Source organism: Homarus americanus, unplaced genomic scaffold (assembly GCF_018991925.1).
Source record: "Homarus americanus isolate GMGI-L3 unplaced genomic scaffold, GMGI_Hamer_2.0 scaffold39675, whole genome shotgun sequence".
In the NCBI taxonomy this organism is placed as follows: domain Eukaryota; kingdom Metazoa; phylum Arthropoda; class Malacostraca; order Decapoda; family Nephropidae; genus Homarus; species Homarus americanus.
Window position 1 is genome coordinate 1,216,718 of NW_024736071.1, and position 23,231 is coordinate 1,239,948.

General features: G+C 43.6%; 1 protein-coding gene across 1 annotated transcript in view; it reads left to right on the forward strand.

Moving 5' to 3' along the window:
• LOC121871657 overlaps nucleotides 1-23,231 on the forward strand; it is a 113,491-nt gene that overhangs the window by 76,447 nt on the left and 13,813 nt on the right. Inside the window, exons 4-5 of the mRNA XM_042374067.1 lie at nucleotides 16,900-17,102; nucleotides 18,215-18,482. Coding sequence (XP_042230001.1) covers nucleotides 16,900-17,102; nucleotides 18,215-18,482 — 471 coding nt within the window. The remainder of the gene's footprint in view (nucleotides 1-16,899; nucleotides 17,103-18,214; nucleotides 18,483-23,231) is intronic.

Here is a 23,231-nt window from a genome sequence, read left to right on the forward strand (position 1 = left end):
AAGTACTTTAGAAAAGCGTAAGTACTTTAGAAAGCATAAGTAAGAACTAAAGAAAAGTGAACAAAATATAGAGAAATGTAACTACTGAGTAAAAGTATAGAAATTTTAAACAAAGTACAAACGTGTAAATGGAGAAGAGGAAGAATACGCGGGTATAGAAGGAGGAAGAAGAGCACAGAGAAGAAAAAGATGGAGATATAGGAAAGGGAATTACAGGTAGGAGGAGAAGGAGGAGGACGGGAAGGGTAAATGGAAGAGGAGGAGGAACAAAGGAAGACGGGGATGCAGGAGATGGAGGGAAAGAAGAAATTTAGGATGTAGGAGAAAGAGGATAGGAGGGATAGAAGAAGATGGTGATATAGGAGAAGAGGAAGAAGAGGGGGGGGGGTGAGGGTATTAGATGAGGGAGAAGTTGTTCTTACTTAAAATTAATTGAATATGTTAACAGGTTAATTACGTACTCCCCCTGTTTGTTTATCCCAGTCAACACCTGTGCGAGGCTAATGGATGTGTAAATGAGAGACACGACGCATAACGTGCAGGTATGGAGAGTCAATTAATAATGTATCTGACGTTAAGGAAACTGTCTATCTATCTATCTATCTATCTATCTATCTATCTATCTATTTGTCTGTCTGTCTGTCTGTCTGGTCTGTCTGTCTGTCTGTCTACCAAACACAAACATAGCACCCTCTTTCCTCCCCCCCCCCACACACACACTCAAACATAACAACCTCCTCCTCCCCAAACACACACTCAAACACAACCTCCTTCCTCACACACACACACACTCAAGCACAACAACCTCCTCCTTCCTCACACACACACACACTCAAACATAACAACCTCCTCCTCCCTCACACACACACTCAAACACAACAACCTCCCCCCCACACACAAACAGCAACCTCTTCCTCCCTCACACACACACACACACACACACATAAACACAACAACCTCCTCTTCCCCTCGCCCCCACACACAAACACAGCAACCTCTTCCTCCCTCACACACACAAACACAACAACCTCCTCTTCCCCTCCCCACACACACAAACACAGCAACCTCTTCCTCCCTCACACACACACACACAAACCCCCTCTTCCCTCCCCCACACACACAAACACAGCAACCTCTTCCTCCCACACAAACACACAAACACAACAACCTCCTCTTCCCTCCCCCACACACACACAAACACAGCAACCTCTTCCTCCCTCACACACACACATACAACACAACAACCTCCTCTTCCCCCCACACACAAACACAGCATCCTCCTCCTCGGTACACACATATAAGCTGTTACCCATCAACCCTCAACTAACATACATCAGTGTAATCATAACAAACTTCAGAAGGTATTCCATCTCTATACTAAATAATCCTTCAACATTTGGATATAGACTGAATAAAACAAATACCCAACATAACAACTGTGGCAAAGAGAGTTTGTTATCAGCTTTAGTGGCCATAGTTTAGTGTAGAAAACAGTCTTGAATCTGGAAATTTCAGTGGGAATGAAAAGTGAATTAGACTTTTAATAGAAATGAGCTGTTGAGATGAAAATGAAGGCGCTTGTAAATTCCTTGATGGAATATGCGAGTGTATGTATATATATATATATATATATATATATATATATATATATATATATATATATATATATATATATATATATATATATATATATATATATATATATATATATATATATTGTATTTACACATCACTGATTACACCTTAACCACGATCTCGCTCAAGCGAGAAGCCATTAACATCATTAAAGTTTAGTGAGAGTCCAGTGAGAGTGTGAAACTTCAGTGAGTGTCCAGTGAGAGTGTGAAACTTCAGTGAGTGTCCAGCGAGAGTGTGAAACTTCAGTGAGTGTCCAGTGAGAGTGTGAAACTTCAGTGAGTGTCCAGTGAGAGTGTGAAACTTCAGTGAGTGTCCAGTGAGAGTATGAAACTTCAGTGAGAGTCCAGTGAGAGTGTGAAACTTCAGTGAGGGTCCAATTAGAGTGTGAAACTTCAGTGAGAGTCCAGTGAGAGTATGAAACTTCAGTGAGAGTCTAGCGAGAGCGTAAAACTTCAGTCCAGAGAGAGAGAGAGAGAGAGAGACTGCACAGTATACCTGGGTTCCGGGGCCGTGTAAACGTTAAAGAAGATCAGACATGTGAAGCTGTAGTCTTGCATCATACAGAGGGTGAGCCACGTCCCTCCCTCAACCCTCGGAAAATAACTCCTAAAATATTTCACGGTAAATGGGGAGGTGAGAACGAATCTGAATGGCTGCTTACACACCGGAGTAAAGGCACGACAATAAAGGACAAAATAGTGTCAGTATTGCATAGACAGATAGATAGATAGATAGATAGATAGATAGATAGACAGTTTGTGTAAAATGTTCAAAAAAGTAAAGTTGAGGAGACAGAGAATCTAGACACTGTTAGGTACCTCTCAATCTCTCTCTCTCTCTCTCTCTCTCTCTCTCTAACGAACAACTACTGTGATTTGTCTCTCTTTTACCATTTAAAATCAATAAAACCAGTCCGTGTGTGACCCGACTCTGTTACGGTGACTTCATCAAATCCAGCCACTTGACCCAGCCCAGATAGAGCTAAGAGAGGAATTAAATGCAGTAAATTAATCACTGAGCTTCTTGGTGGTAATAGTAGTTATCCCTGAGTCCTGACGAGAATCACAAGGACCTCCATAATGTTCGATTCTTAGGTGGGGGATTAAGGTGGGGGAAATGAGAGGGGTAGTGGATAGGAAAAAGAGCGAAAGGGGATAAAAGAGAGAAAGGAAAATAAGAGGGTGAGAGGGAGGGAAATGGGAAGAGGAGGAAGTGGGAGGAAAGGAGAGGACGGCAAGGGAGGCACAGAGGATAAAGAGAGAGAAGGGAAGAGGGAAAAGGGGAAGAAAAAGGAGGAAAGGGAAAGTGGGATGGAGAGGAGGAGGAAGGGAGAGGAGGAGAGAGAGGAGAAGGAAGTGAGCAAGGAATGGGGGAGGGAAGGGAGGAAGGGAGAGGGGATGTGGTCACAGTGAACACAGATTTCACACCAACCACGAGGTCCTGAACTCCTGGTGGGTGTTCCCAGCTGACACAGGGTGTTAGAGACCATTTTTGTTTCTGGCTTGGTGTTGTTGGGAGTCCTTTCTATCCACCTGGTTTAGATGGGGCATGGGGGTCTTGATTTCGCCTCTGGTGTTGGTGATAAAGGGGCCTTCGGTTCTGAGAACTGGCTGGTCGTGTCCAACACCTGCTTTCATTCATTTCGAGTAAGAATTATTAATTTTGCATAACACTTGCGGGTTAATCGTCAATCTTTGCACTGAATTATTGTGGGAGGATGTTCATATATCCTGGTCGGAGGGAGTGGATGGAAGGGCGGGGAAGAAGGTCGACGGGCTGACCCGGGCGGCCGTAGCAGCAACGCCAAATACGTCATCACTCCATGAGGATTGGCTTCCAAATTCAGTGTGTCGACAACTTAGAAGCCGTGAACTGTGTGTCTTAAACCTGTATATATATATATATATATATATATATATATATATATATATATATATATATATATATATATATATATATATATATATATATATATATATATATATATATGCCTGTATGACTGAAGGTAATTGGTAATTCACATCAGTCGTTAGTGAGTTACTGAAGGATTCATTTGCCTGACGGGTTTATTAAGGTTACTATTGTCATTTTTGTAGGTAAAGGGGGGGGGTAAGAGTGTTAATTTATGTAGATTGGTTAATTAACTGTAACAATCCTATTCAACCCAGTGTAAATTACGTCTAATTGGACAGCAATTTCACTGTTAAATATTAATAAAATGTTATATAAAAAGCCTAGGTTAACGAAGTGCTTCGGGTAGATTAAGTTACTATTGATTTGGTTAGGTTAGGTTAGGTTAAGTTAGGTTAGGTTATGCTAGGTTAGGTTAGGTTAAGTTACGCTAGGTTAGGTTAGGGTAGGTTAACTTAGTCTAGGTGAGGTTAGGTTACCCATTTTGATAATTCTTAGGCAACTAGTCTTCATAAGCGCCCACCCCCTATGTTTAACGTTTTTAGTTGAAGTTAGTTAACGACCCCGGGTTAACAAGTCATGGACTAGCGAGCTGGCTAGTGAGTCCAAGGTATTAAGCTATGATCAACCAAACAGGATTAACGAGCCTCGGTTAATAATTAATCCTTGTTCAACGAGGTTGATTTAACGTCCCCAGGTTAACTATATATGAAGTCGAAAAGCTGCGAATTTAATGTAACAATGATTAACGACATGGACCTTCGGTGACCGTGACAAGAGGCGGACCACTGCTGATAATAGAGAAAGAAAGAAAGATAAAGAGAGAGAAAAATTTGACAGAAACACAAGGGAGAAAAAGAATGAGAGACAGACAGGCACACAGGAAAAGAGATAAAAATAGAGGAAGACAGAGAAAACGGAGAGAGAGAGAGAGAGAGCGAGAGAGAGAGAGAGAGAGAGAGAGAGAGAGAGAGAGAGAGACTAAATAAATTCATAAATATAGTGGGAGAAAAAGGGACAAACATAGAAACCAGCTATCTACCAAGATGGACATACGGTCGGAAGTTTATAATGCTTAAATGTGGATGATAGTCTTATTGGCCCCTGAGGGTTAGCACTGTCATGGCTCAGTTCCTCTAACGACGTGGGTTATTTGCATATATATTCATTTTATAATAATTTACATATTTTTTTTACCAAGCATGAATTTCCTGTTTTTTTTTTTTATGATTCCAGATTTCCGAAAAATCTTTATAAAAACTATTGCGCTTTTAATTTATTTATTTTTATTAATTTACTCTATTTAATTTATTGATCCACATCTATATATAACTTGTATTTTCGTCAGTCATGTTGTGTATTGTGTGTATTATTTCTTCTGTAAAAAGGCTGTTTTAATTGATTTTTTCTTCATATATTGAATATATTTTGCCTTATCAAATTAAAGCTTAAGTAATTATATAATAATAATAATAATAATAATAATAATAATAATAATAATAATATATATATATATATATATATAATTATTGATATTATTAATTCCAACAACAGTAATTTATAAAACAGATTATAACTGATATATATGTATTATACGTACCATCATTTAGTTGAACAAAACATTGCAGGAAACAACAGCATTATGCATGACTCGCTGGTGTTAATGCTCATTCAATTACACATTATTTCCGCATTAAAATAAAACTCTCCCTAAATAATTTGTTCTCTGACCATATACAAAATAGGAACATTTATTGTGCTAGCAAAGTGAGTTTTACAGAATGTTGACAATTTACGAGAGAGAGAGAGAGAGAGAGAGAGAGAGAGAGAGAGAGAGAGAGAGAGAGAGAGAGAGATCTGACAATAAAGACATCAACAGTAACAGGAGATAAGAGATAAAGACAAACACAGAAACAATTCATTATACAAGAATCCTACTCTTATTTCATCGTAAAGACGCACAATGTCGCTCTCTTCCTAAACAATGAAAACAAATTACAAAAGGACAAAACAAAAAAGTATCCAAACAGTGGGTCATTAGGATCCAGGGTGTTTATTCTCCAAAGCTCTTATGATGTATGTTTCTTGCATGTGATGATGTAGGCATGACTCTAGAACTAGAGGTTCGATTTAAACATAAAACAAAAGAAAAATATAAATCCCAAAAATACGAGTAACATTATTATTAAACTCTACCTCAGCCACACATGTTTAATTGGCAATAGGAGAAAAAATAGATGACAATTAATTTTTCTTTGTTACATTAATTTTGTCACCTATCTAGTACTAAAGTTAACCTAGCCTTTGTTATGTGAGCCAGTTTGATATAACAGAATTATCTCAGACGGATACAAATATTTTTACATATATATTTGTTACATTTCCTCAATGATAGGTCTAGGGTACACAATATCCTTTAATATTACAGACACCAAGAACGCAAACAAAAACATTGATATTTCGACTGGTAAGTCTTACGATAAGTTTAAAGGCTGGATATCTCCCCCCCCTCGGACACTTAACCATTGGACGACTACCTCCCTCGGACACACCCATTGGACGATTCCCTCCCTCGGATACTTTCCCATTGGACGACTACCTCCCTTGGGCACCTACCCATTGGACGACTTCCTCCATTGGTCACCTACCCATTGGACGAATCTCTCCCTTGGGCACCTACCCAGTGGACGTCTTCCTCATTTGACCACCTACCCATTTGACGACTCCCTCTTTTGGGTACCTAGCCATTGGACAATTTACCACTGGACGTCTACCGGTGATGTCATTCTCAGCTGTATGAGTCCTGAGTAGGAATTAATGTGAGACGTCGTAATTAAGAATGGAAGTAGGGATTATTTTTGTATAATCTGTGCTTGAGGGTGGGTGTTGTGTGTGTGTGTGTGTGTGTGTGTAATAATAATAATAATAATAATAATAATAATAATAATAATAATAATAATAATAATAATAATAATAATAATAATAATAATAATAATAATAATAATAATAATAATAATAATAATAATCATAATCATAATAAAAATAATAATAATAATAATAATAATAATAATAATAATAAATGTTTTATTAATAGCGTTGCAGCCGGTGGCTGAAAATATACAAACTTACATGTGATTTAGACATAATAATATACATTCAATACATTTACAGGGCTGTAAAGTACATAAATCAGGAACTGTTTATTATTTTAACAATAGATGGGATGGTGCTGTTCTTATGTCTATCAGTGAGGGCTCTTATGGACTGAATTTTGTTGTAGTGGCCGACTGCGCGAGGTGGGTGGGGGATTGCCGGTGGCAGTAGGTGGCGATGACGAGGATGGTGCAGTAGTCCACTGCCAAATCCTGCGAGTGCGTGGTGGTGGAGGTCACTAAGGGATGGCATTTCCAGGGTGGAGAGAGCGTTGTTGTAGCCAGAGTAGTCTGCGCCGAGCATGATTCTGCAGGCCGTCTTCTGTACCGTCTCTAGCTGACGTTGTTGGGTTGAGTTGAGAAAAGACGACCAGGCTGGTGACACTTACATTAATTTTGGGAGAATAAATGCGTTGTAGATAGTCCTCAGCTCTGGCGTGGGTGTCCCAAATGACCTGAGTCGTTGTAGCATGTAGAGTCGGAACGAGGCTGCCTTGATTGTGTTGTTTACATGGGCCTTCCAGTCCAGTTTGTGGTCTATAGTTACCCCCAGGAGTTTGTCAGACTGCACTAACTGGAGAGGATGTGTGTGTGTGTGTGTGTGTGTGTGTGTGTGTGTGTTTGCGTGTGTGTGTTGCAACGCTGTTCGGTTTCTCAATTCCATCCTGTCTATTTTGGTGGGATTCTGTTTCCCCTAATCCATTTCAAAGAGGAAAAGACGATTGCGATAAGAACAAACGACGTAATTGATAAACATGGCAACTCATGTTACGTGCGAATAGTAATGTAATTGCAATATAAAATACATACATATATGTATTAACACACATGTATGTAAACAATGTAACCAGTATAAAAGATTCATCGCGATAATACACACCTGTAACATTTATTTACCTCAAGTATATTATTATGTCGTTAAGCCAAAGATATAACTAAAAATTCCCCCCCCAAAAAACAATAATATATATATATATATATATATATATATATATATATATATATATATATTTATATATATATATATATATATATATATATATATATATATATATATATATATATATATTTATTTAATCAACAACCTCACCAGACAGGACTCGAACCCTCGACATACTGCTCTTGTGGCATGGTCGGTAACGTTCCCTGGTCCCACGCAGTAGGTAGTTGATTATGTGTTCAAAATCCGCGTGCTATATGGACTAAAAATGAAATATATATATATATATATATATATATATATATATATATATGTAATCAACACCTCACTCCGCCAGGATTCGAACTCACGATCTTATGATTGTGACTGGGGAATGTTACCTCTGGGCCACCAGGACACTAAAAGCTGTCCTAGACTCTGTTATATTTCACACAAAGCCTGTTCAACGAGCTTATGGCGGGGTGAGGTGTTGATTGTATGTAGAAGTTCGCGTGCTTTATTGGGCTAATGAAATATATATGGATCCTCGTGTTTCGAAACCGGATTTGGGAAAACGTTACTCTGATCACCTAAGGGGCCCGGGTAGTCCCCATTAGAGGTTCACGGCGCCATAAGCTCGTTGAACAGAGGACACACGAACGGACAGACACACGAACAAAACACACACAAACGAACGGACAAACGAACAGAGAAAGCCCGAAAGGATGGATACACGAACAGAAGACGCACAAGCGGAAGGAAAATGACCGAACTAAAAACACAATGCCCGGGCCATAATGAACTGCCATTCGTTTAAAAAAATATATTGCCATGCCCAGATTAAGATTGATTGACAACATAGCGGAAAGGACTTACACGAGTGATATATCCAACACAAAGAGTACAGCTTGTGTTGGCTCTTGGCTTATGTCACCCTGTGCCTTAGTAGGGGAACGGCGTCTCCGAGCTAAAATTACTATTATTAAAAAAACTCTTCAATGGTTTACTAAGTCCATCATCAGAGCGAAAGTCCTTTAATTTATCCCTACAGCACCAAAATCCAAAACAAAATTCTCATGATCCAGGATGCACCTTTTTCCCTAACTATGACAAAGTGTCAACAATATTTGGAGTCAGGAGGAGTGACGGGTGTGTGTGACCCGTATCAGCTTGTGCATTTCACCAAATATATACTTTTGATATTTAAATTTGCCACACGAAAGATGAATAACGCCAGACGGTGTCATATTTGTAATGCAAGTTTTGTGCTGCTCTGTGAGGTTCTGACAATATTCACCCGATATCTACTTTTTTATTCATTGCCAAGCTGTTTGATGATGGTGTATAAAGTAAAAAATTTGCCTTTTACTATATACATATATGTGTGTGTGTGTGTATGTGTGTGTGTGTGTGTGTGTGTGTGTGTGTGTGTGTGTGTGTGTGTGTTGTGTGTGTGTGTGTGTGTTTTGTGTGTGTGTGTGTGTGTGTGTGTGTGTGTGTAGTGTGTGTGTGTGTGTGTGTGTGTGTGTGTGTGTGTGTGTATGTGTGTGTGTGTGTGTGTGTGTGTGTGTGTGTGTGTGTGTGTGTGTGTATGTGTGTATGTGTGTGTTATATACTGACTATTAATGTTTTCTTTGAAATTTCATGTGAATAATTAACAATTGTTCATAGACAATAAAAAACACTATAATGATTTTCTTAATCCTTATTAATGGACCATAGTACATTAATAATCACCATAACTCTGGGCACACACATTATATAGGATTATCTGTACATGCCTGCAGTATAAGATACATGGCTTATCAATGTGTAATGTGTGTCAAGAACTAAACTTAATAATTTGTAATAATTTTATATTAGTCATTAGTCGCAGCTCAACCAACCAAACCCCCGACTAGTGAGGTATTGTTTGTATGTATATATATATATATATATATATATATATATATATATATATATATATATATATATATATATATATATATATATATATATATATATATATATATATATATATACAGTATATATATATAACACCTTTTGTAGCAAAAACTGTAAAATAAAACTCATCACAGTGTAGGAATTCAATTATGTCCAGAAAATTATTTAAATACTAAACAGTGCGTGGCATCAGTAGCTCCCCCCAAAATAATGCTACAGAAAAAAAATTCCAAACATGAAATAATTACTCACTATGCTCAAGACCTACTGTAGTAAAACTAAAGAAAACTTAATTCACTAACACAAAAAATTTAATGATGTTTCATTAATCATAAAGGAGGGGCAATATTTGATGAGACCACCGTACGAGCCCAGGGCAGACCCAGATATATGATGCAATTATCCTGAGAACAACACGAAGAAGTCTTTGGACTGTCTAATCCTTTTATCCATCTAGTTTTTCTTATATTACTTGTTTTATCCAGTCTTTATTGCATGTGTGTTTGTGTGTGTGTGTTGGGAACACAGGGTGGTGAATTGCGTCTAGAGTGGCAGCACTATGTTAGTGTTAAGGTGCAAGCACTGCTTGCTCCCTCTCGCTTTCAGCTGCTGCCACTGGCTAGCCCTCGTGACGAACAGGGAAGCAACTTGCATAAGTATTCCTCATACAGTACACAGCCTCTTCACCATCAAGACTCCTACTGTGCTTCCTCATGGCAACACATGGTAACTGGATGCCTCATGAGCCTAGGTTAGACCAGCAGGGGATCTCCGAGTAGCAGTGGGTCCCAGAGGGACCATAGGCCCACCGGCATGCGGACACGTTCTGGCGCCTACCAGCCATTGCGACACTACCTTGCGGATTAACCTTGGTAGGTATAAGGCTACGGGAGTAAAAACCGAACGAAAAATCTGGGTTGAAGCCCCGCATCAGGCAGACATGCTTACAGAGCTCCAACAAGACCCCAACGGCGGTATAGGCAGAAGAGGTGACCACCATGGGAAACCAACGACTACACCGGTGGGCGAAGGCAATGCCTGATGGACAGGCTACTTAGGCGAAATCCAACAAACTGGACAATCGGCAGTCCATTGCAACTCTCCCTCTCCCCAGTCGTTGCAACATTGGATCAGGAAAAGGGAGAGCCAAGATGTGTGGCTGCAGCCTGCGCTCCTGCCTCACCATATAAATAAACTCACGCGCAGCCAGTTCATCAGACCTCTCATCACCATCAAAACCCCTTTACCCCAAAAGTCCTATGGTGACTGACGAGTGGCGACGGAGACAGGCAGCGATGACAGACGGGAGTATCTAGTCACAACTCTAAAAAACCAACCTGACTGGACAACTACATCCAGTAAGGTCATCCGTATACGGTCGAAAACACAGTCAAAATCACAGATCCAAACAAAAACAAACCATACAATCTCTTATGGTCGCTGCAAGGAATGTGAGGACCCTTCTGGATACTAGCACAAATGGGTGTCCTGAAAGAAGAACTGCTTTTGTGGCAAAAGAGCTGGCTAAGTATAACATCGACATAGTAGCCATCAGTGAGTCCCGGCTCCCAGCTGAGCGCCAGCTCACAGAACGGGGTCTGGCTATACCTTCCTCTGAAAGGGTAAGCCTGCTGCAGAGAGAAACCCCATTTATGAAGTTGGCCTTGCCATATGCCACCGCATGCTACACAGGCGAACTGAAATACCTATTGGGATCAACGAGCGCCTTATGACGCTTCGAGTCCCACTGAATCACTCATGTCATGCCTTTTTCATTAGTGCATACGCCCGAACACTAGATGCAGAGGATGACATCAAGGAGGCCTTTTACGCGGACCTTGACAGAGAGCTAACCTCTATCCCCAGAGAAGACAGGGTTGTGCTCCTTGGCGACATCAATGCCAGAGTTGGCAGAGATGCTAGCATTTGGCAGGGAACCATAGGGAGAAATAGACTAGGAACGTGTAATGGCAGCGGCCTACATCCTCTCAGCAACTGTGCTGCGCACAGCCTCACTATCACCAATTCCTTTTTTCGGCAGGCCGACACATTCAAGCGTTCGTGGCACCACCCACGATCCAAACACTGGCATCTCATTGACTACATCATTGTCAGAGAAAGAGATCGCCGAGATGTCCTCATCACCCACGCGTGGCTCAGACCACTGTGACACTGATCATCGACTTGTTAGAACCAAGCTCTCACTTCACGTCGCCCCAAAGCAGCAAAGGCAGCAAGCATACAAAAGAGGTTTTAATACTAAGCGTCTGGAGGAGGACCCAGCAGTAGCACATGCTTTCAGAGAGCAGCTCGAACATGGGCTTATAAACAATCCAACAGCAAACAACGCGAATCCCAGTACCGAATGGAATACTTTCAACACTGTTTTGACTAAAACCTGCAAAAGAATACACCAGGACTGGTTTGATGAAAATGACACGGCAATCATAGTATTCATCGATGATGAATGTGCATCTTTTACTGACTGGCAGAAAAACCCTCAGTCTCGGACCAAAGTTGATACCATCTGCAAGAAGAAAGCGGCAGCTCAGCGAGAACTTCGCATTCTAAAGAATAACTGGCTTAAAAATAAAGCATTTGAAATACTAAAACATGCAGATCAGCACAAGATGCGCGATTTTTTCAATTCCATTAAAACTTTTTATGAGCAAACCACTCGTGGCGCAGCCCTCCCTCCGCTCATCTGATGGTAACTTCATAATTAAAGACAATGAAGGCCTCCTTGAGCCCTGGAAAGAGCACTACCATTCATTGCTCAAACGAAACACCGATGTGGATGTGCTGACTACCCAGCAGGTCCCTCAGCATCCAGAGCTGACCCACCTCAGCTATCCTCCATCCCTGGATGAGGTAGTTACTGCCATCAAACCGATGAAAAATAACAAAACCTCAGGGCTTGATGGAATCCCAGCCGAGGTGGATAAGGCAGGGGGACCTCTGCTTATCAGCCGTCTCCACTCTCTACTAGAGAATATATGGGAAAAGGAGGAAATCCCCCAAACTCTTAATGATGGACCCATTGTTAATAGTTATAAGAACAAGTGAGACCGGTCAGACTGTGGCAATTACCGCGGGATCTCGCTGCTCTCCGTAGCTGGCAAGATTATCGCCCGAGTCCTCCTAAATAGACTCCTCCCTGAGGCGAAAAACTTCCTCCCAGAATCTAAATGTGGTTTTAGACCATCATGTGGCACCACTTACATGATCTTTACTGACCGCCAGATACAGGAAAATTCCAGAGTACAGCGTCGTGACCTGTACTTGCCTTTCATCGACCTAACCAAGGCCTTCGACTCGGTCAACAGGGAAGCGCTCTGTTGGACCCTCAGTCCTGCACAACGGCACCCAGTCTGAGTTCTTTCCCATCCAAACAGGGGTTAAAGAAGGATGTGTGCTGGCACCAGCTCTCTTTTTCATTTTCTTGGTTGCCTTCCTTACTCGTGCCAGTGCCAATTTAGCCGACTGGGTGGACATCGAGTACCGGGTGAAGGGGAGTCTTTTCAACATAAGACGAGTCAAGGCAAAAACAAAGGTGTCGGCAGCTTCCCTTACTGAACTTCAATATGCGCACGACCTCACCCTTGTTGCTCACACTGAACACGACCTATAGGAGATCCTAAACATCTACGCAGATGCGCATGCGCACTTTGGCCTTGAGGTGAATGTACGTAAGACTTAGATTCTCTTTCAACCTGTCCCCTGGCTCAGCCACACCTCCACCATCCATCCAGCTTAACGGTACTATCCTCTCTATTGTACCCACTCTCGGTATCTCGGCTCCCACCTGTCCACCACCGCAGACATCGATGAAGAGATTCAGCACCGGATCAGATGTGCGTCTCAAGCCTTTGGTGGACTCCGAAACCGTGTCTTCAGCTGTAGGGAGCTGAAATTATCTACAAATGTGCATGTATATGGAGAAGTGGTCCTCCCCACCCTGCTATATGGCAGTGAGACATGGGTCACATACAGGAAGCACCTCAAGGCACTTGGAAACTTTCACCAACGTAGTCTACGTTCCATCTTCCGAGTTTGCTGGGAAGACAAGAGAACAAATGCCAGTATTATTGCTGATACCAACTGTAAGAGCATCGGGGCTACCAATATCCGTGAACAACTACGCTGGACTGGCCATGTTACCCGCAAGGACGACAGTAGACTGCCAAAGCAGCTGCTTTACAATCACCTAACGAATATTAAACGTAACGCCGGCGAGGAATTGAAAAGGTATGAGGATAGTCTTAAGACAAACCTGAGAAAGTGCCAAATCGACCCCTTCACCTGGGAGTCGATCACTTCACACCGTAACGCTTGAGGGAGCACCACAGCCAAAATCAAGATGCAAGAACATTCTGGAGAAGAATTCTCACTATCGAGCGGCGTGCCTCAGGGCTCTTGTCTCTCACCAACCCTTTACACACTCTACACGGCTGACCTGCCACCCCCAATCGTCGGCAGCGAGTACGTCATGTTTGCCGACGATGTAACACAGATCGTCACCTGCCCAGGAAGGTCCACAGCAAGGATGGCGCGACTCACTGCTCGGGCAATAGAGGAGATCTCGGAGTATGAAAATAAATGGAAAATAAAAACAAACAAAACGAAATTTGAGGTCATACCCATAGCCAAATTCAAGCCGGCCCCATTGATGATCGACGACGAAGAGATTGAGTACTCTAAACAAGGCAGGTTGCTCGGCCTCATCATTTCTCGGACGGGCATCATTCCCCACGTGAAGGACAGACTAAATAAAGCCAAAGTCGCCGCAGCCAAATTAAAACGTTTTAAATTGATGCCTGAGAAGATACAAGTTCACCTGTACAAGGCGCTGGTGAGGCCTGTGTTGGAGTACCCATCTATACCACTCGTCACACTCGGGAAGACCAGACTACAACAACTACAGAGCTTCCAAAACAAGTGTTTGAGGTCAGCCAGTGGCCAAGCGCCACCCTACCAGGAGACAGTGGAAACCATCCACCTAAGAAATAAAACAGAAGCCCTCAACTTCAGGTTCTATCGCCTAGGGAAGAAGGTTTGGGACAAGCTCCTGGACGACCCTCACAGCCCAGACCACCTACGCGGGGAAGACATCAACGGAGGGAGACCCCACGCCTGGTGGCCCCGGAGTCTGCCCGCACTACAACAACCCAGCCCGCGACCCATCTATGTTCGTCACAGTGATCCACCTTAGATTAAAACTTAGGTGATATAAATTCACATTTAACAAGTCACAATCAAGTGAGTCCATAACGTAATACAGTATAAGATGTTAATAAACTTGTAATTGTAAAATCAATCTAGTCATTGACTACTAAAATAAACATTGTGCAACCTCATTCTAAATCCTAGGTTAGCTTAGTTAGCCAACAAACTCTGTAATATGTAAAACAAGGGGTGTCGTCCCCCTCTGTTTAACTCATTAAACTTCTTTTCCAACCTTTCCCCCACGACTATATGTTGTGACTTCTCTATCCCTCATGTCTGGCTGTGCCTTGAGCCCCAGCATGCCTTCCATCCTTTCCCCACCTTAACCTAAAAAAAACAAAAACAAAAACGAGGTGTCAATACTTTCGAGTTCGCCCGACTGCAATCCGAGGCAGACAAGCGCCAACGCCGGAAAGACGCTGCCACCACCCCTTCCGCACTAGATGCAACCGTCCACATGTGCAACGAATGTGGACCACCTTGTTGGTCCTGTATCGGCCTCTTTAGTAACCTCAAAATTCACCAACCTAGGTGACATCCCTAATAACTCATATTATCATAGCTGGATGAACTTCATACTCGATTGTTAGTGACACCAAAGTAGTAGTAGAAGTAGTGTGTGTGTGTGTGTATGTATGCATCCTTTTTCATTCATTCCCTCTCTCCCACTCCTCCACTACCTTTACCACAATCTCTTTCCCCTCCCCACAACCTCTCTATTTCCCTTTCCACATTCCTCAGTTCTCCTTCTTCAACCCAGCTTAACTTCCATCCCCTCTTCATTATACTTATTCCCACACGTCTTCCTCAACCCTAATCACCACATTGCTCCCTACCCAATGTCACAATCTCCTAATCCCCCCCTAATCCTCTCCCCACCTCCACAGTTTAACCCAATAATCCATCTCCCCAACCCCTAAATTTCCCCACAATCCCCAACCCAAGCTCAACCAAAATACCCTTTCCTAATCCCACACAGCCCCATTAGTATTAGTTGTGAGCTCCTATTAACGAAACAGAACCTCCATCATAAAGCAATTTGCAATAAAACTCTGTTTAATGATCATCATCGCTGGAGGACGAACCAAAACTGCTAATATCCGTGGTGGCCTTGACAGTGCCTGGCATGTATACTATACCTCCTCTCCTGTCAAGCACTCCTACTACTCATTTCTGTTAGGTATCCTAGAATAAATGTCCTGTCAAGTCGCTGCGATATAGTGTGTCATATGTTACTTGGGGCCAATTATGTCACGTATTCTGGATTATTTCGTGTCATTCCTGATACTCGGTGATACTGATTCGCTAATTGGCAGTTAACACAATATCATAAGTTCTTAGTATGTCTGGTCTGCATTACGTCACAGCTGTATCAAATGTCAGAAAAAGATGGTCCTTTAGATATAATGACTGTCGGTTCATTTCTGCATTGTTGTGTCACTGTTGAGTTATATGACACCTGGTACACTATTGACTGTTGTGACACCTCGCTCAATGTTGAGTCATATGACATCTGTTTACAGTTAAGTAATGTATCACACGTGGCGCACTGTTAAATTATATGCTACCTTCCACACTGTTGCCATGACACGTAGAACACTGTTGAGTCATATGACACATGATAACTGTATTCACATGTAATCAAGGTTTTTGTAGTAATCGTGCATTAGGTCGTTGTTCCCCTAAATATATCTTTAAAACGCCATTAAGATTTTTAAGTCCAAAGTCCTAGGTGTCGTGCTAATCTTACGTTAGTATTGCACCAAACAGGTCCAAGGATTAGTCAGTCCTCCACTCTCTAATGGATACCTGTAAATCTTCCGCTAGTGGTAAGAACATGTCTCTCTCTCTCTCTCTCTCTCCTCAAGTGTCACTCACCTTTATTTTCAGACTCCATATCTTCCATTTATCCTCCTGATTAACTTCTCACCCTCCTCACTTACTCATGTTTCCCCATCCTACTTCCCTGACACTCGATAAACACACCATTAACCTGCCTCTATCCTCCCCCCTCTAGTTATCTAACCTCGTTTCCAAGAAATACAATCCTCTTTGCTTCCTACATCACAGAACCCCACTAAATTCCCCCATCTCTTTTCTTCCCATCAGCACTGATGGATGCGCCTGGTCACATCCCTGCTCGCTGGCCACGTCGGCAGCATCGTCGGCGGCGTCGTCCCAGGCGTCGTCGGCCTCGGAAATGGTGACGCCGTACCGGGTGGTGATGCTGGGTGCACCGGGTGTGGGCAAAACGGCCCTGGTGCACCAGTTCATGACTTCAGAGCACATCAATGCTTACGATAACTCCCTCGGTGAGTCACTTTCCCATTCCTTTCTGCCTAGTCCCATTTGTATCATGTAAGGAAATATTTGTCTGCCTCCCAATAAATATTTCAGGACTATATTGTGCGAGCTCTAACTCAAGGCTATAATAGAACAAATCATCACACACGACATCTTCGTCGGTAAACTTTGATTTGTTCTTAGCCAATCATTGGTTCTAATTGTGTACAGAGTATTCCACAAGTGCTACTTTACAAAGTCTCTTCCTTCTAATGTCATCAATCCCAACAAGAAAAAAAAAAACTTTTCATATTCTTAATCTGGTGGCCTTTAGAATCGGACGCATCAACTCTTATGAAACCTTCAGTGAGTCGCACTGCTTCTCAACCTTCAGATTCCTCCAGGTCTTTCCCCTATAAAAAGAATATTGCGGTAGCTTAGCTCAGGTGTCTTATTTCATATGAATTATCTCTACGTGAGACTTCTACCACGCTGAGAATTGAGTTATTAATGAATGTCTCTGAAAATCGTCCCTCACGATTATTGGCAGAATCTAGGTGTCTCTCTCTCTCACTTTTCTCTCTTTCTCCTTTATATATATATATATATATATATATATATATATATATATATATATATATATATATATATATATATATATATATATATATATATATATATATATATATATATATATATATATATATATATATATATATATATATATATATATATATATATATCAGAAAGTACGGAAATGAGTAAATGTGATTCTTCTGTTTTCTGTTACGAGAATTGTTTATCTTTCAATATCTCTAGCATATTTATTGTTTATCTAAGGGTTTATATTATTTTTGACGTGGTAATTCATTATTATATCATGAAAGTCTATTTTACTGTAACAGTCATACATTAATATACAGTATTTACCCAATTCTTTGAATAAACATAGCAGTAGTAGTAGTAGTAGTAGTAGTGTCCAAAGAGGTGATATCATCATAAAGTCAACTGAGGGAACAACGCAGGGGACCTGTCGCCATGGTACTGTACGCACTAGGCCTATCCGTGCTACAACGCACAATAAACTATGAACTAATTAATTTCAAGCAAGTAGCATGCGTTGATGTGGTTACACGATCAGGAAAAGTGGAGGACATCAAAAAGTGTTGGGACCTAGTAGCATCATGCGGTCCACAAATAGGGTACTACCCAAATGTCAGCAAGTGCCTCCTCATTGTGAAGCCAGAACACCATCAACAGGCAATACAGGTGTTCAATGGAAGTGAGGTCAACAACAAAGTAGCTGTAGCGCAGGAGGTGGGCGCCTTAAACTGGCTAACAACGTTGCCGATAAGAGCAAAGGGCTTCAGCTTTAACAAACAAGAATTTACAGACGTCATTACTCTAAGGTATGGTTAGCCAGTAGATGGTATGCCCACCCAATGCGTCTGTGGCTCATCCTACGACATCAATCACGTGCAAGAGGTGTGGTTTCGTATGTATGAGGCATGACGAAGTAAGGATCTCACAACGAATATGCTGAAGGAATTTTGCTACGACGTCACGGTAAAACAGACCCTCCTTCCACTGGACGGTGAGAATCTTCATCACAGGACTTCCAACACATCCAATGAAGCCCGTGTGGACGTCAATGCTTGATGATTCTGGATACGGGGACAAGGAGCATTCTTTGATATCAGGATAATCGATCCCATGGCCGCCTGTCACAGTAACCTGTCTTTCGAAGCTGCACACAGGAAGAACGAGAGTGATAAGGTAGCTTCACTCCTCTGGTGTTCGCAACATTTGGTGGCATGGGACCAATTGCAGGATGATTCTAAGCCAGACTAACCGAGGAGTTATCTGAACAGAAGCAGCAGCCCAGAAGCTACAGTGCAGCCTGGCTGAGATGTCGCCTCTGCTTCACATTATTCAGGTCTGTATTGCTTTGCCTCAGGGGAACAAGATCATCGGCCCCTAAACCAACAACAGTAGGAGACAAAGCTGCATATATATATATATATATATATATATATATATATATATATATATATATATATATATATATATATATATATATATATATATATATATATATATATATATATATATATATATATATATATATTCGTATAGTTAAGTAATAAAATGTGTGGAGAAGATATGGGTATAAAGGGAGGTTAAAGGCCACTAACAAAGAAAAAGTATTAGCCTCGGTACCTTTGGTTTCAGAGGACCGTCAGAGAGAACGCGCATGCGTGCGTAGTGTCAACAAAGGCTGTAAGAGACTGCTCCTTAAAATTCGTATTTCTGACGAATTCAGCGAGTCTACCAATCCCAGCCTGTGCAGACAACTATAGTAAGACCCAGTTATCAGCACAGAGGCATATATTTTTTTTTTACTTTTGGACTGTCATTTTTGGGTGATAAAACATCTGGTCCTACCACCCGATCCCTCTGAGCAAAGTTTTTCAAGTTTGCGCATGCGCAATGTGAGAGTGTGACGTAGCAGTGTCGTCATTACCACTCCACCTGACTGCAGTGTTGCCAACGTGCCCTATGCCCGCCGTTAAACTCTCCCGTTCGTTGGAAACGGTGGCAGTAGGTGACAGTGATGCTGACGATTTTCTTCTTGAAGATAAGTCAAAGAAGAAGCAGAAATCTCAGAAGTCAGGGTCTCCAGCAGGGGCCACGGCTCCCCCTTGCACCCCTTCTGGGGCTGTAGAGGGTGGTGGACTCCTCCTGTCATCGGGGTCCCCAAGTGAGCTTACATGTGGCTCAATGACCGACCCTCTGCCGACGATGGACATAGGGGATTCCCTTTGTCTCCCTGCCCCGTCGCGCCTTCGTCGTCTCGCCTTTCCTCGGGACTTGCCTCTGAGCACACGGACGACCTGGTTCTTCCGTCACTGCTCTCCACTTCAGGACTCAACACTTCGCCTCCGCCGAGGTCCCACAGCCGTGATAGTCACCACACAAATGGACGAGACGGTACGCCTGCTCACTCAGGTGGGCTTTCCTGCTCCCCAGGGGGAGGTGATGCTGAAGTTCACCATCATCACCCCAGAAACTCGTCGTACCAAGGTAATGGTTCGCCACGTACCCTGGGAGATCCCTATCGACGATCTTCGCCCTCTTCTCCCACAACTACTGGACATGGAACGCCGCATCAACCCGGTCTCCAAACGTCCATCCAACGAACTCATCGGCTGGTGGGTGGGCCCCCTCCCTTCGAAGGTGAATGTAGGACCAATTCACAACTGTCCTCTCGACCGATTTATCGGAACCCCGAAAATCTGTGGTCGTTGCCAATCGTGGAAACACCGCACCTGGGAGTGCACGAGGATGGTCGCCTGCGGTTTCTGCGCAGGTGGAATGCAAATCGAAAATTCAGAACAAAATCCCAGTTATTCCATGGTGTGTCAATTGCCATGGCAGTCACCACGCCTGGAATGCCAATTGCCCACAGCGTCCTGGCACTCGCCCGGGGAAAACTTACCTTGTACCACCGCCCTCGTCTCTGACGAAGCCCCTGTCAACCAAACCTCACTCCCATCCACCACCGCCTCTTCCATCCACCAAGGATTTCCCATTGATCTCCTCTCCTCTACCACCCCCTCCTATCACCCCTACCACCCATCCTTTCTCCCCTCCCTCCCTCTCCCTACCGTTCTTGGAACAAGGTCGTTGCCGGCCCTGCCACACAGTCACCACCATCTCCTGCCCACCCGGACCCCCGCTGTCTCTCACCAGCACCACCACCTCTTACTCAACTGAACCCTCACCGTCCCTCTCCGTCGCTACCACCACCACATGCCCAGTCGGGCCCTCGGCAATCCTCGCCGCCACCTCCAGCTCCTGTACAGGTACACCAAGTTGGTTCTATGGAAACAATTACTCTCCGTCTGGATCGCCACTCCAAGCAAATCAACCTTCTCTCTGCCCAACTCGACTTGTTTGTGAAAACAATTGCGACATTGCACAGGCAACAACAACTCATTCTGGACACCCTGACCCAACAGGGGCGCACTTTGCAAGCCCTGATGACCCGCCTCCTTCCATCTCCCGAGATGGAGGATCCATCCCTCGCTATCCCACTCCTCCCTCTCCATTTTTCTCAACAGAATTTGGTACCTCCTCTGGAGCCCTGTCTAGCCCCTCCGACTCATCTCACACCGGAGGCCGTTCCCTCCTCTTCTTACAATGGAACATCCAGGGACTTAGACCTCGCGGGACAGACTTCGCCCAGTTTGTGCTCTCCCATCAAGTAGATGTTGCTCTACTTCAGGAAACCATCACAGACGATGTTACTCCACTCCGCCTCTCTGGCTATACTGTTTACACCCTGCCTCGGTACCGCGGGCAGGCTCGTGGCCTCCTCACCCTTGTGCGTAACACCATTCCATCTGTTCGTCTCCCTTCACCTGACTCACATGGACCCCAGTCTGAATTACTTTCTGTCTCCCTTACTCTTGGTGACCGGACCCTTCGTGTAGTCAATGTTCATTTCAAGAGTGATTCTCTGGACCCCCAGGTTCTTCACGACCTCCATGATGGGATTCCCACTATTGTTCTTGGCGACTTTAATGCCCGCCATCCCACTCTTACTCCGGATCATCCCACGCCATGTACCCTTAACGGATCACATCTCTCACAGTTTCTTAATGGGGATGATGATGTTCGCTTTCTTTGTCCTGACGATCCTACTCGCCTCCCCCATAGTTTCCTTGATGTTGGCTTACTATTGAACGGTCATACCTCCTTTCATCCTACCGTCTGCACCGAGCCTGCTCTGTATAGTGACCATCTTGCCGTTACTACCCATCTCAGGCTCTCCTTCTCTGCCCCGACATCAGCTCCTTATCGATCCCCTCGCCTTCGTCTCACACAAGATGCTGTTCCTTCCTTTACCCAATACCTTTCTACCTGGGCGGATTCCTATGTTGTCCCCCAATCCCTTGACTCTTACAGCGCTGATTTTGTTGATGCCGTGTATGACTGTCATCGCGCTACCCCTCCACGCCCTCCCCGTCACCCCAGAAGTGCCACCAACTACTGGTATCGTATCCCTGCCATGAGACATCTCCGGCAGGTAACCCGTGATCTCCACTCTGCCATACGGAGGTCTCGGTCTCCGGAGGACTGGAAAAACTTCAAAAATTGGTGCTCCTTTGCAACTCAGGAGCGCCGTCGGATACGTGAGGCGGACTGGCTATCCTTCACGGGGTCTCTATCGTTCCAGTCGTCACCCTCTTATGTATGGAATCGGATTAATGCTATACGCGGTACTCGACGGAGGCCTCTTCCCCACCCTGACCCCGCCTCCCTTGCCTGCTCTTTAATGGAGGACTGGGCACGAGCTTCCTCCCCTGAGGCACTTCCAGATCCAATGCAGGAGGCAGTGCAGGCTCGCATTGATGCGTCTGAGCCTGTTGTTCGTGCTGCTCTTACCTCCCCTGCCCCCACTGATCATCCCATCACACAGTTCGAGCTTGACAGTGCTCGTCGCTCTAGAAAAGACACCTCTCCTGGGGATGATCAGATAACCTACTCCGTCCTCAACGCCTGTACTAATATTCCTAACGGCCCCTTGCTTGCTCTCTACAATATGTCTTATGAACATGTGGTTCTCCTGTCCAACTGGAAAAATGCCACTGTTATCCCCATCCCTAAGCCGGGAGATCCTGGGAAATATCGACCCATTAGTCTTACCTCCTGTGTTTGCAAGATGATGGAGAGGATACTCCATCGTCGCCTTCTTCACACCATAGGCGGCTTCCACAACTCCCTCAATGGTTTCATTCAACATCGCAGCACAGCACACTCCATTGCTTCCTTTTATTGCAATCAGACTGCCCGCATCTCCGTCTTCTTTGATATCAAGGGAGCCTTTGATACGGCTCAGCCTGCCCTCATTTTAGCTAAACTTGCGCGGTTAGGGGTTAAAGGTGGAGTCCTGAGTCCCACCTTGTTTAACACTCTCATGCACTCCATTGCATCTCTCCCGTGGCCGACAGAAGTTGTCCACTCAGGATATGCCGACGATGTCCTCCTCCAAGCCCCTGACTACCTCAGCATGCAGGAAGCCCTTGAGCTGGTCTCCAGAGTGTGATTCACTTGGTTTCCTTCTTTCAACTGCGAAAACAAAAGCCATGTGG